Below are 15,008 nucleotides of genomic sequence, written 5' to 3'. Positions count from 1 at the left end.
AGCTTGAAAGGGAAAATGATTTCTGCACGCAATTTATTTTCTCCTAATTTGATTAAAATTATCTACTGGGAAATTGGGAAGATGGTGGATTGGGCATGGTAGTGTCAATGCTGATTCATCCTTCCACTGAAGACTAAAGACAACACAATTTGACTTTTTAAATTCATAGATTTCTGCTCCAAAACCTCATTCACAGAAGACTAAGATGGCAATTGGAGGAGAAATGATCACACTGATTTTATATGGATATTCTGGTCTCTCTTGGCTTTACACAGCCTGAAAGGACGTGAGAGACAATATTTTAATATTACAATATCTAACATAAAAACACCCCTCTTGAAGAATGTTTTCCAAATGATGCATAATATTTTTTCACTGATTCCAGGGAGGGTGGAAGAGAAGAATTTGGGCATGAAGTGGTATCTGCAACTCCTAAACATCACATGGTTCAGACCCGAAGCACCCAGTGACGGAATTAAGGGGCGTCATTACCCTTTCCATTACTTCCTTCCACCCCATAGCCTGGTTTTCCCCAATTTCTTCTCTCTCTACTTCATCTCATAGCAACAACAACAAATACAGTAGTCGTGACTATTAAAAGACACAGGTTGGGGGTTAAAAGGGAGTAAGAACACAAGAACAACAGTCTCTTAAAGCATGATGTACCAACTTCGTGATTAATTCTGTGTCTTCCAACCGGTGTTAGCTTCACACAAAGCATCAAATCATCCCATCAACAATTTTATTGTTTATTTTCATTGTGTGATGACATTGTTTAATGGGTTTATTGTATTGTATATGTAGAACGTTTAATGGGTTGGGAGGGGGGTTGGGAAGGAGGGAGGGAAGGGAGGGGGGAAAAGGGGAGAAAATGACACTGTGTATATTCAAGAGGGAAATGTTTGTGTGCATTTTGGTTAATGTAGTTCATAGTGTGAAAAATTTAAAAATGATTTTTTTTAAAAATACTCGATGTTCAACTTCTAAGCACATGATCTTCATGCCATGAACCTGCACATCCTAACATTCTCATTGACGTTCCTTCCCCCGTGACTTACCTTGTGAGCACAGTGTAGTGCATATTATCTGCCAATGTGGCTTCAACTCATCAAGCAGGGTACCAAAAATAAAAACCATATCAAGCCTGCATGATTTGCTTCTTTAGAATGCAGCTGTCCTGTTAAATACACTTCTTATGACTACAACTTAATATGAATGTGATCTTTCTTATGGATATGACATTTTATCCATAATACCATAAATCAGTTTGCCAATTTATAGCAGATTTACAGAGTGGAGGGCTGCCAATTGGGAATGATGTTGAGATTTACCTGAATTGCCTTGTTTAAGGAAAATATTATCGACATCCCCAAATACTCACCATTCACAATCGGTACGGTAAGGAATAATTAGAAGTTTACTCCCAAAAAATTCTGTCCATATAAAAAAAAATAAAGTCCAGTTCTGACTGGAAAACAAATGCTAGTGGGTGAATAACTTACTTGAATTTTAAACATTAAAAAAAATCTCTTGAAACAAAAACAATTTTGGCAGAAAGCAAAGGTCAAAGAGAAGCAGCCCAAGGATTACACTACACCTTTGTGACCAAGGACATCTCTGGCCCTCCCACATGACCTGATTGTATCACACGAGATACAACACTGGCTGCTGGAGTTTAGACTCAGGACATTCTGGATCAGCAGATAGGACTGAAGATCCAAATTCAGGATAAGTGTGAATCTAAATGGCAATGCAAGCTCCACTCAATAAAAACTAGACCATTATTACTTCAAATTGCATAATGTCTGTGTTTTAATAGTAATACTAACAGTCCCTCTTCAGCTTCAGTTACAAATATTATTAATCACACACACACACACAGGTGTGGGCGATCATGTTTCTCCATCCATCATGATCCTCCACCCTCCAAATTATAGTTGTTGCCTCCCCTGTTCTCCTTCGGTGAAGGCTCCATCTTTGAACTGAGATGTAGTTGATGTTGAGTTCATGATTATACAAGGAAAAAATACTGAAGTGGTTTCCCGTTGCTTCTCCAGTTGCAGTGTGCAGTGAACGGAGATTCACTGGTGATGTGTTGTACTGGATGGCCGGCTCCGCCCCCATCTCCCCATATCCTGGTTTCCCATCTAAACCCTGAGCCCTTACGAAGACTACTGTAAGACCCTACCCTCAATTATAAGCTAATAAAAGTGAATGTCTGCCCTCCAGTTGTGAGAGCTTTTATTTGCGTTACAATTTTATTAGCTTATATCTCTAGAAGATGGAAGCGCGACTCCAGCCAGGGGTACTGCTGATAGACCCTCTGTCCCCTGACACAGCTGAGGAGTTCATGTGCTAGCAAGACTGCTTCCAGGCCAACCTGAAGGCGACTAGAAACATCTTCCACACCGATGAACTCAGGAGGTCTGCACTTGTTTCGAGGGTAGGAACAAAAGGGTATGCAGTCATCAGGGACTGCTCTACATATGATGCTGCCATCGAGGCTTTGAAGGCTCGGTACCTAAAGTCACAGAACAAGGTCCGAGCGAGACACTGACTCACTATACATCGCCAATGGCCAAAAGAGACCATCGTTGATTACTCGTTGGATCTGTTGACGCTTGCCAAGAAGTGCAAGTACGAAACGTGCATGGCAGCTTTCTCAATGTGGTTTCAGACGTAGTTAAAAGCCGTTTGGGCTTCAGCCGAGAGGGAAAACGTATTGGCTTTTAGGAGGGGGCGAATCTTATCAACGTATTAAGGGATCCACTGGGCATAATATGAAAAAAACCCCAAGCATTTCCTCAAAGCCTTCATGGCCCTGGGAACGGGGAGCTCTAGCAGGGGGTGGATCCAATTGGGGTCGGGGCTAATGATACCATTCTCCTCCATGTAGCTAAGGATAGCCAGACGTTTAGTCCTGAACACACACTTGCTGGAGTTATAAGTGAGGTTCAGGGCTTTTACTGCAAGGAGAAAGTGAAAAGCAATGCTTCGGAAGTAGCCCTGGCCGCTACCCTCAACCAGGCGGGCAGGCCAATTGGATTTTTTTTTCCCTTTGACATTGCAAGGCCACAAGCTCCGAAACCACTCTGTGGAAAAGGACGCTCAGGCACTAGAAGCCATGAGGCACTACCTGCCTGGTAGGAAATTTACGCTCCTCACTGACCAACGCTCTGTCACATTCATGTTTAATAATGTCGAGGGGCAAAATCAAAAATGACAAAATTGCTAGGTGGATGATCAAGCTCTCCACCTACAATTATGTCATTGCTTATCAGCCAGGAGCCTTTAATAACCCTCCAGATGCCTCATCCAGAGGAAGCTGTGCCTCTGCACACAATGGTCAACTGCGGTCCCTAGATAATGAGCTCTGCCATCTAGGGGTAATGCGCATGGCTCATTTTGACAAGATATGCAATCTGCCCTACTCCATCGAGGATATCAGGGAAATGCACGGAGTTTGCGCGGAGTACAAGCCGCACTTCTACCGCCCCACAAAGGCGCACCTGATTGTCATCCAGGCCCTTCGAATGGCTCAGTGTGGATTTTAAGGGATCTCTCCCCTCCACAAACAGGAAGACTTTCTTCCTCTCCATCATTGATGAGTACTCCTGCTTCCTGTTTGCCATCCCATGTCCGGACACGTCCACTTCATCAATCATCAAGGCCCTATACTCCATTTTCGCCCTGTTTGGGTATCACAGCTATAAACATGGTGACCGTGGCTCATCTTTTATGGGTGAAGAGCTATGTCAGTACTTGCTGGCAAGGGGCATTGTATCCAGCAGGACTACTAGCTACAACCCCCGGGGGAACAGGCAAGTTGGAAAGGAAAATGAAACAGTCTGGAAGGCTGTCAAGCTGGCCCTAAAGTCAAGCCCTTCCAGACTTGCGCTGTAGGAAGTCCTACCTATGACACTCCATTCATCCGGTTGCTACCATGTTCAGCAACCAATGCTACTCCTCACGAGCTCCTATTCAATTTTAAGAAAAGGACTGCATCGGGAACTATGCTCCCAACCTGGCTCACCACTCCCGGTCCAGTCCTTCTTAGGAAGCACTTGAGGAGAAGCAAGACCAATGTCCTGGTGGGAAGAGTGAAACTACTCCATTCCAATCCCACGTATGCCTATGTGGAATACCTGGATGGCAGGGAGGACACCATCTCCATCAGGGACCTGGCACCCGCCAGAACAGAGTCCATTGCCTCAAGACCCAAAATTCATTCTCGCCACCCCCAGCCATGGCCTCGGGGAAGGATCCGGCTCAGGAGGTAATTCCATTCCCCTCCATTACAAGGGGACCAGAAGACCCAAGGAGCCCAAGGCTCTCCAGTGCCGAGGTGCTCCACCAGTACCTCCAGACCCCCGGACCGCTTAAATTTGTAAATAACTGTATAATTTTTGATTTTTTTTCTTCTCAATCTATTTTCTCTGTCTTCATCCACAGACCCTAAATTCTGTAGAAAGGGGTGAGTGCAGTGAACTGAGATACACTGGTGATGGTTTGTACTGTTGGCCGGCTCCCCCCCCCCATCTACCCATATATAACCCTGGTTTCCTGCCTAAACCCTGAGCCCTTCTTAAGACCACTGTAAGACCCTAGCATCAATTATAAGTGTGTTCTCCCTCCAGTTGTGAGAGCTTTTATTCGCACTACAAAGTGTCCATTCTGGATGGGTAACCCTGGCCATTGATCTGCAGATTCATCTGCCCAGAGTTTTTAGTTTTACAACCATAAATTCCAATTTGTAGCATCTGTTTGTATAATCCATCCACCATCGGCAATCCATTGTTTCAAGTAATCCTGATTGGAAGCTAAACAGGTACTACACCTTGCCCAAGGGAAGGGTGATGGAAAGAGCGTCTTACATCTCCTTATGCTGAGCAATTGCACACCTACACACACATAAATATATATATATATATACACCTAATGTACTTTGAAAGGGATCCAACCATCCCTGAGAAATGTAGGGTATCAGTGAAATGGTGCAAGATTAAGAAATGTGCAAACAGCCCTGACCACAAACACACACTAATATATACATTAATTATATAATTACAGAAGGAATTGTGGATATTATACCAAAAAAAATTAGACCACTTGACCCTTCAACTCCATTTCAGTATTTTTCCACAGAAAGCAGCAAGTACTCCCTTCAGCAACTCCCCACAGATGTTAATGTTCTTTTTTTTCCAAGGGACTAATTTGGCTTCTAAAAGCTTACAATCACCACAGCAATCAGCGCAACACACATGGATTAAATATGATAACAATACTTCAGACTGAGTAACAAAACAGCCAAGTAGCTTTTAGCCATGTTTCCAAAATATCTCCTCTCTTTGAACTATCCTCATCTCCACAGCGACAAGTCACCATTCTTCATCCACGTGCCTTGACAAGGAGTGTAAACCGTTCTTCACTTTCAACAAACATCCCAACCAAATCCATACCAGTTTAAGCCAAACCAGGATTACTCGATAAAAATCAGGGAACAGTAAAACCTGACCGATTTTTCTTGGAAAAATGAAGTCAGCTGTAACAGCCAAAATGTGCTTTTGTCCATAATCAGTTGATTCAGCAGAGAACAAAAACCACACATTGAGGCAATTCTTTTACCCACTAGCTAACTATAGGAATGGCCAAGTAAGCATAAACAGAAATCATTAAAAAGCAAAGAGGTGCTAATTAGTTCAGAGCAGCTGGAGACCACTAGGAAAACACAAGAAATGCAGAGAGACCGACCGATGACCATGGCTGAGCCCTGTTCAATATGCATCTGCCATCAGGTTACATTCTTAAGCTGTGATAGGTGGCCCCCTGTTGAACATACTGCACCATAATTTTCTGCAGTAGCTCATCTAGCTAACACATTAAACTCCTCCCAAGAGATGGTTTACAAGTCAATTAGACTCTACGCTACTTATTTACAATTTACCAGTAAAAAGAGCCGGAGTTTTCAAAATGTTTAGGCACAAAAAGCCAAAAGTACAGAAAGTTAACTTGTCACAAATAAAATATGGCAATCATTGCTGTAGCTATTTCATGCTCATATAAACTGCTTTCATGTCACACAAACTTAATGTACTTTGAAAGGGATCAAAGTACAAAGAACTCAAGGTTGGAGAGAGGGTCACAAACAAATAACAGCAAATCTCAGAAACTCAGCAAGGTGAATTTCAGTTGTGCAACAGATTCCCATTCGAATGGGCAAGGATCTGCAATGCAAGCCAGATTCAGAACAGAGGCTACGAACAGGGCTGCACAGCTGGAGAAAATTACAGGAGTTGGGAGAGGCCATGCTGGGAACTCATGTTCACAATGAATTAGTGCATTGTAAACGTTATTTATTGGCAAATTCATGTCACATATCATCTGTGAGGGAGTAGATGCCGGACTTGCATCTCAGCGTCTAGTTCTCCATCTTCTCATGACAAAAATTGGCATCTTGCTGGGATGGGAGATCACAGGAGCCAACCTGCATTCTACAATTCTGTGCTACATGTTGATGACATTATCTGCTGCATCAGAAAGATTCCACCCCTGTGATTACCCTCACAAGATTCAGTTAAAATAATTAGAAGAAAACCACTGACAATTGAAGTCAGTCAACAGAAACTTTGGCACTACAGAGTGAAACATTCATAGATTTTCAGAAATTACGATCAGTCCACTCCCATAAATTCAAAATTCTTTCTCTGGTCAATGTCTCCCTTCATCCCACCAGACACACCAAAGCTGCTATAGTTGAACACAGCATATTGCCAAATTCAGTGTGTGTTTGTGGACAGGACTGTTGTCTGCACATTTCTTAAACTTGCACCATTTCACTACATACTGATATCCTACATTTCTCAGAGATGGTTGGATACTGAATGTTCTACAACTCTGCCCTCACATATGCACTCCAGGAGTAATTTCAGAATGGAAAACTAATTAGCTCATATTATGAATAAAAAATATCTCCAACCCTCATGCAATTTCCACACAACACAATAATCAAGGACAGTCTTTTTTCTGCACACTGCAAAAATCATAGAAACAAACCAGGATCTCAAACTGTAATTTTTATTGATTCAGAATGTGGATATTGCAGGTGAGGCCAGGTTTATCACCCATAATCAATGCCCTTAACATTATGATGGTGAGCACATTCTTGAATCATTGCAATCGTTCTGGTGATGGTACTCTCACAATGCTACAGGGTATGGTCTTCTGGAAAGTTGAACAGGCAATCAAGAAGGAATGGCAATATAGTTTGAATTCAAAAAGGCATGCTAATTTGCAGAGAAAACTGCAGGTGAAGATATTTTCATGCATCTGCTGCCCTTGTACTATTTGGTCAACCTATAGTTTTGGGTGGTGCTCTCACAATTCTTAAATGAGTAGATTAGAGCAGTTGATACTGCCAATATACCAAATTTTTTATCTAAGATAGTGTTCAGCATCTTGAATGTTAACAGAGTTGCTCACATATGGAAGTGGAGAGCATTCCATCACAAATCTGATTTGATGTAGGTGATGGTGAGTTATTCACCACAGGACGACCTATCTATGATCTGGTCTTGTAACCACAGTACATGCGACAGGCTTAATAAAGTTTCTGGTCGATGATTAATACCAGGGTATTGATGGCAGGATCCCCAAAAATAGTAATGCATTAAACAGCCAGGATAGGTGTTAAGCTCTCTCTTATTCAAGATCCCCATTAATTGACATGAATGTTACTTGCTTTTGTCAGCTCTTGTCTGAACATTGGCGAGGACCTGCCACACGCTGGCATGGACTATTTCATTTGCTCAGTAGTTGTACTCTGTAATCTGCAGCACAGATTCCCATCTCTAAGCTAAAAATGGAACTGGTTGGGCCTGGGACTCTGCTTTGTGGATGCCCTAGAGTGATGTCTGAGGTAGAGATCATTCAACTTACAACTTACAAATTTAATTTAGATATGCAGCACGGCCTTTTTGGCCTACAAAGCCATGCCACTTAATTTCACCCAATTGACCTACATCCCCAGTAAGTTTTGAATGGTGGGAGGTAACCAGAAGACCCAGAGGAAACCCACGCAGACACAGGGAGATCAAACAAATTCCTTATAGACAACACCAGATTCAAACCCCAGAGGCTGGCGCTGTAACAGCATTGCACTAACTGTACCCACACACACACCCACCCACACCTTCTTTTGTGCAACCATTGGAGTGTTTTCTCCATGATGCCCACCAACTTTAGTTTTACCAGGGTTCCTTGATAACACACTTGGTCAAATCCTAATTTGTTCTTAGGGATTCCACTCTAACCTCACTTCTCAAATTCATCTCTTTGGAGAAAGCACCAAAAAGGTTTTTCCTCAAACCACTCAACCCCAGTCCTTGTTGCTGCTTCCATCCAAAGAGCTGAATAATGTTACCTCCTGCCTGTGGGACTGTGCTCCTTCCCTGCCCCCCACCCTTTTGTTGGGGCACCTGACCATATTTTGTCCATACCTTAATGAAGAGCTCAAGCCTTCACTGTTGGTTCTGCTGAGTTTCTTAATCATTGTATTTTTATTTTAACTGGGCTAAATAACATTGTCAAGTGGCACCAACCTTCTGAGAACATGCTCTTGGATGCCTGATTTGAGTTTTTCCTCAGACCACTGCGACTTCTGACTGAATACTTGAACAGTCACGAGCTGGGACCCGTCAACCTCTAAGTAGATCATTTAAGCTTCCTCTTCCCATTAACTATTTCATGGTTCACTTCTGTCCATTGTTGAATATGGCATGGCTGCAGAGCTTTGGGGTCGATCTACTGTCTCTCAGATCACTTTTGTCTGTCTATAACTTGCTGTTTAGCACACAGATAGTTCTGTATTCCAGTTGTCCATACTCCTCCACTGAAACAAGGAGGGCCATGTGGTTAAGATTTTGGTCACCTACACTTCTAGTACTGCCAATGGTCCACGGTCAATCTGAACATGGATGTTCAGATTAGGCTTAAATTCTACTATTTAAATAAATTGCAGCACATACAATCCATTAGAGCAAGCCCTCTGAGTGAAAGTGAGACTTTTTCACCAGAAGAACCATGAAATGATCATTGCTTTCAATTCAATTTTGGACAGATGGATCTGTTAAAGATAGATTGGCAAGGGCAAGGTCAGGTAGATTTATCTCTAATGTTGGTATACTAGCCATCTGCTGCAGATTTAATCAGATACCCATGTGTTTCAGGGCATCTTATTCAATGGTATGCCTACCAAGCCATATTTGAAGACCCACCTAGAGTGCATTCTACCCTTTGCTTCTTTTAGTGCTTCTTCCAGGTGTAATTCAACATGGAGGGACACTGGTTCAACAATGCAGGAGGTTTGCTTGCCCACATTTGCCCTAGTGCCATGACATTTCTTGGGATCTGGAGTCAACGTTGAGGACTCCTAGGGCTACTCTCTCTAGCCTGCATATCACTCTGCTGGCAACATATTCACAGAATGTAAAGGATGACTCTAGCACAAATAATATCTCCTAGTTTGAACATCAGTTCTGGAATGTTTGAGAGCTGGTCTTGACAGTCAACTGGGCTGAGAATTAATTTTCTGTGGCTGAATTTGGTATACAAATTGATGTCAAGTGATTTGTCCATTTTATTTTTTTTTCCCCATTTTAAGGTATGGCCAAGTGGCTTCTTTGGACATTTCAGAGGGTATTTAAAAGCCAACTACCAGTACATTCTTGCATGTCTTGAGTCAAGTCAGGCAAGGGTGGCAGAGTTTCTCTCCTGTATGACACTCTGATGAGCTAAATTAATTTTTACCAGAGTCTTGTATTTTCTCAACCATCATTATGAGGACTAGTTGGTTTAATTAAGTTTGCACCTTCATCTAAGATGCCGATCAGAATCCTGCTGAGGGAAATTCAATACTGGTGCAGTGGAGAAAACATCAGATTGGCACATCATGAAGATCACTCATTACCAGTACTGAGCAACAACATATATAATGGCAGTTTCACAAAATGCCATGATCGACAGACAAGATTGCATGGAAAAGCAGGCATGCAAAGTTATTAGTCACTTCAGAAAAACTGTAGACAAAATATAAAGATCAAAAACACAATTATCCTTGAAACTCCACTTTATGTTTTATAATACAGACAAGCAAGTTTCCTCATTAAACTAAAATTTTACTCAGCTGCACAGAATATAATTTCAATTTAATGGAGTGATTCCAACCTTTTTACCACCATCTTCAGTGCCCTGAAAGATCCTTTAATAAGGATGAGTGCCTCCTGTCTTGAGCCAAAGAGTGGGGAGCCACTGATGTTTATAAGTTCATCGCCAACCTGTAGCTTCTTTGACAAAGCAGCTTTCCCTCCATCTTCAATCTAAAAGTAGATTATAAAAGTCTAAATAAATGCTGCAGCATTTAACTGTATAAAAATTATACAAGAGTAGAGTAGACCCTTAGTAATTTTTAAACATTTGCCAACATATTACAGTAAAATTCCCGCTATCTTTAATTCAAGGAACTGGCAGCCTCAAGCAGCCAGCAAAAAAAATTGCAGAAAATAAATAGGTAAAAAATACGAAAGTTTAAAATTGCCACCCCTGAGCAGTCAGTTTGCCAATCATGCACCATGCAATCTCAAGCAACCGGAAAATTCACTTATCTGGCATCTACCATCCCCATGTGCTGGATACTGGAGATTTTGCTGTAGTTGATACATTGAACAAAACAATAACTTCTGATGGAGTTTGACAACTGTGCTATTGACCCAATAACATTAACTAGAAACCAGATTTAATTTTGGAACATGCAGATTTCAGAGGACTAGACTAGCAACCAATGACATCTAACCAATCTCATGCAACCTAGGTGATTCAGTTTCTTTCATCGGCCAGTTTTATGATGTGAACAATATTTATAATTTGAGTTAAAGAAAACTGCACTGGGCTTGAGTAAAACACACAAAAGTCAGGAAAAGCTGAATAAAGGGCTCAGGCACAAAATGTCCTATGATACTACATGACCTGCTGAGATTTCCCAGCATCCTTGTGTATTACATTTCAACTTTGAGATTCATTTTTTCTCCTACAGACTCGCTAGTCACCTCTGTTGCTGTTCTCTTCTTCAGTTATATTTCACATCCATTTCAAATGACTTTCATTTGAAATGCCATTGCAAAAGTCAATCATCTTCTCTGCTGTGCTGTTATGCACCCTCTATCAGAGATCTTAATCCTTAGATTAATAATCACACTAATTTCCAAATGTTGACTTACTTGGGCTTTCCATTACTCCATCTGAACTTTCCCCCAGTCTGACAGGGTTCCCCCTGTTTCAAGGTGAATAATTCCCAAGGTTGCTCTGGTACAGACCTCATTATCGACCATCCATAGCCTCAGTCACTTCTTGTTGGTTACATAAAATCAGGCGATTATTTTCAATCAATCAGGACTCCTGGTTTCACTTCTACTCCCAGCATACAAGCAGAGATTGAGGACCACAGCACCAGTGGTGAAGACGGTGAAAGTATGGTTGAGGGAGGCGGAGGAGCATCTCCAGGTGGACTGGAACATATTCAAGAACTCATCCATAGACTTGAATTGAATATGCAACATGTGTCACCAACTTGATGAAGACCTATGTGGATGAGTGTGTGCCCCCACACATACTGGGTGTTCTCCAACCAGAAGCCCTGGATGAATCAGAGAATTTGCAATGTGCTGAAGCCAAGAACAAGGACATTTAAGGTCAGATATCGGGATCTTTACAAGAAGTCCAGGTACGACCTGTGGAAAGCCATCTCTGAAGCAAAGTGACAATTCCGGTGGAAGCTAGAGACAGATACACACCAGCTATGGCAGGGAGTGCAGGCCATTACAGCCTACAAAGCGAGGGCAAACACTATAGATGGCTGTGATGCTTCATTACCCGATGAGCTGAACAATTTCTACGCCCGCTTTGAGAAGAACCAAATGATGCTTACATGAATCCCTGAAAAGGTGATACCTATCTCTGAGGGCAATGTCAGAATATCATTGAAAAGGGTAAACCATCTCAAGGCGTCAGGCCCTGACAGTATACCTGGCAGGATACTGAGAATCTGCGCCAACCAATTATGGAGCCATCAACTCTCAGGACAAGAATAAACTCCAGAGGGTTGTTAACTCGGCCTGCAACATCACAGGCACCAGACTTCACTCCATTGAGGACATCTACACGAGGTGGTGTCTTTAAAAAGCAGCCTCTATCCTCAAAGACCCCCACCACCACCCAGGCTATGCCCTCTTCACTCTGCTACCATCAGGAAAAAGGTACAGGAGCCTAAAGACAAGCATTCAGTGGCACAAGGATGGCTTCTTCCCTGCTGCCATCAGATTCCTGAATAATCAAGAAACTGAATCACCTAGGTTGCATGAGGTTGGTTAGATGTCATTGGTCGCTAGTCTAGTCCTCTGAAATCTTACTTTTCATGAAATATTATTATTTTTTTTTAATCGTAATGTTGGAAGATGGTCATAATATCAATGTTTGCTCTATGACGCTGCCACAAACACCAAATTTCATGACTTGTTCATGACAATAAATTCTGATTCTTTCATTAGCCTATTTCTCATAATTGTTCATCTGTTTTATCAAATAGTTTACCTTTCTGATCTAGTGCATCTGAATCTGTTGATTTCCATTTTCTATTCCAATCTTGATGATGTCATTGAATCCTGCTAATAACAGTGGGACTGATATTTACTCCTTTAGCTAACTGGTTCTTTGGACCATGACTCTGAAATCAATCATCATTTCACAGATTATTCCCCCTCCACCCTTCTTTCAACATGGAACAATGTTTTTCTGCATTACGTGATAGAATCATCCAAAGCCCAATCACATTGTTGTAGATTTTCAATTGCAGTGCATTGTGACGATAATCCATGCTTGTTCTATGTTTGATTGACATCACTGGCACAAGTGTCCAGTTCACACATCAGCCCTGTGAATGGGGCAGGCCTTGCATCCTGCAGCAGGTTTTGAACAGAAGGTTGTGCTGGTCACATTACTACTCCCACATTGATTGAAGAGCCGGACACAACTTGTGTCATTGTCAGAAAAGTCCAACACTGTCATCCTTATTCAGATATGTAAATAAAAAAGCACCTCCTCGTACTTTTCATTAGGTATCGCCACAACTATTCTCTCCCTGTCAATTTCCTGAGGATCATTCTTCAGCCCTGGCCCATGTCTCAAACTTCCCTCCCACCCAATCTCTTCCCCACTGTGTTCATCATTTATGTCTCTCCTCATCCATCCCCATTCCTTACATCTCCAACTCTCCCACCCCATCTCTTCATATCCTTTTAAAAAAAAAACTCTTTCCCCATCCCTTAAGATTCTCCACACCTTCCTATCTACCCAATGGATGAAAATCCCTCACCTCCACTGAATCTACATTATGTTTGTTTGATTTTTTGTTTCCAAAGCCATAATATAAAGTAGTGTCTCAACTGAGTGATAGTTCTGTGAATCAACATTTTTTTTTTAAATTAAACAACAGTTCTCAATTGATAAACTGTACTAAATAAAGCTATAAGTTCTGTATATTTCACCCTGATTACTAATTTCTTGATATGTGAAATATAAAACATTCACCAAAACAGAAACTGACAAATATGAGAGCAATGGGAAGTGTTGAAAGCCTAAACTAGTGTAAAATTTATTGGTTGAAAGCAGTGTCTCTTATAACAACACCACACGAATTTCAGCATGGCTCACATTATGTTGCAAGTCTTAGAACATAAGTAATAGACTGGAAAACTGCATTTTGATCAGTTTGTAATATTGATTATATTGAATCAGGAGTTATGAGAATTGGGAAGGAAAATGGGTCAAGAACACAGATCGGAACTTATGGAGTAGAGTCGAAAGGATGTATAGCCTTCCCTTGGTTCTAATTTTTATTCTCTTAACAGCGAATATTAAATCAGTGATTAAGACCCATCAATGTAACACTTGCACAAACTGAGTGTAGACCAGCAAAATAACATTTCTACATTGGATTATTAGAGAATGAAATGCTTTGCAGTTGGAACTATTTACACGGAGGTATATGGAGCTTTTAGCAGAAAAATGAATATACATTTGAAGCTGGAAGAGATGAAGAATTATGGGGGATAATTTGGAATTGCTCGACATGGAGTTGCCACAAGCACAACAGCCAATGGATCTGTGCAACAAAGACAATGTTAATTGTTCTTTGAAACATGGTTAACCACTGACAATCACAGAAAAGGAAGACAGACTAGATATCATTAGTTATCATATGAAGAGGGGCATGCTCAAAAGTACCACTGACAAGCATTATTTAATCCAAATTTAAAATCACACTCTCTGTACCGCATGGTACATAATTCTTGGATTATTTATTAATCACTTGGATTATTTATTAAAATGGCAGCATCGTCACAATTTGGAAAGCAAAGCAATCAGGTGTTTCACCACAAGGAATAATTAGACAATGTAGCATCACACAAACATGATAGAGATCCAGAGATCTAGCTAATTTATCCAAAGAAATCAGATTGAATCCCAGCTGCAAATAATTAAATAAATTCAGAATTACATCGCTGGCATCAAAGCAACCACAAAACTACTAGTTCGTGGTAAACTTGTGGTTTGTGGAAGGAGACCTACCATCTTTACCTGGTCTGGGCTATATTTAACTGTAATTCCAACAATTTGGCTGGTTCCTAAGGCTCCCTCAAATGGTCATAGTGAGTCATTCAACTCTGGATCATTAGAGATAGGTTGCTTCATGGCCTGGTCTTGTTATTCAAGTGTCTAAGAATGCAGCAAGTAGCAAATATGGCCAAGTGCATCACGGGCTCCAACCTCCCATGAAAGATATCTCAAAAAGGCAGCCAGCATCACAAAGGAATCCCATTACCCTCATCACAACATCTTCTCACTGCTATCTTCAGGAAGGTGGTACAGAAGCCTCATCTAGGTTCAAGAACAGTTACCAT

The 15,008-nt window shown here is 41.4% G+C and overlaps 2 protein-coding genes across 5 annotated transcripts in view; one reads left to right on the top strand and one right to left on the bottom strand.

Moving 5' to 3' along the window:
- LOC138740483 (bone morphogenetic protein 15-like) overlaps positions 1-15,008 on the top strand; it is a 141,560-nt gene that overhangs the window by 94,312 nt on the left and 32,240 nt on the right. The gene's annotated exons all lie outside the window — the stretch shown is intronic.
- LOC138740479 (protein Shroom4-like) overlaps positions 1-15,008 on the bottom strand; it is a 102,026-nt gene that overhangs the window by 74,643 nt on the left and 12,375 nt on the right. For both annotated transcript variants that reach the window (XM_069893179.1, XM_069893181.1), the window contains exon 2: positions 10,222-10,373. In XM_069893179.1, the coding sequence (XP_069749280.1) occupies positions 10,222-10,373 (152 nt within the window). The remainder of the gene's footprint in view (positions 1-10,221; positions 10,374-15,008) is intronic.

This window comes from Narcine bancroftii, chromosome 8 (assembly GCF_036971445.1).
Source record: "Narcine bancroftii isolate sNarBan1 chromosome 8, sNarBan1.hap1, whole genome shotgun sequence".
In the NCBI taxonomy this organism is placed as follows: Eukaryota; Metazoa; Chordata; class Chondrichthyes; order Torpediniformes; family Narcinidae; genus Narcine; species Narcine bancroftii.
The sequence above is the reverse complement of the archived record's forward strand: the minus strand, read 5'-3'. Positions and strand labels throughout refer to the sequence as shown.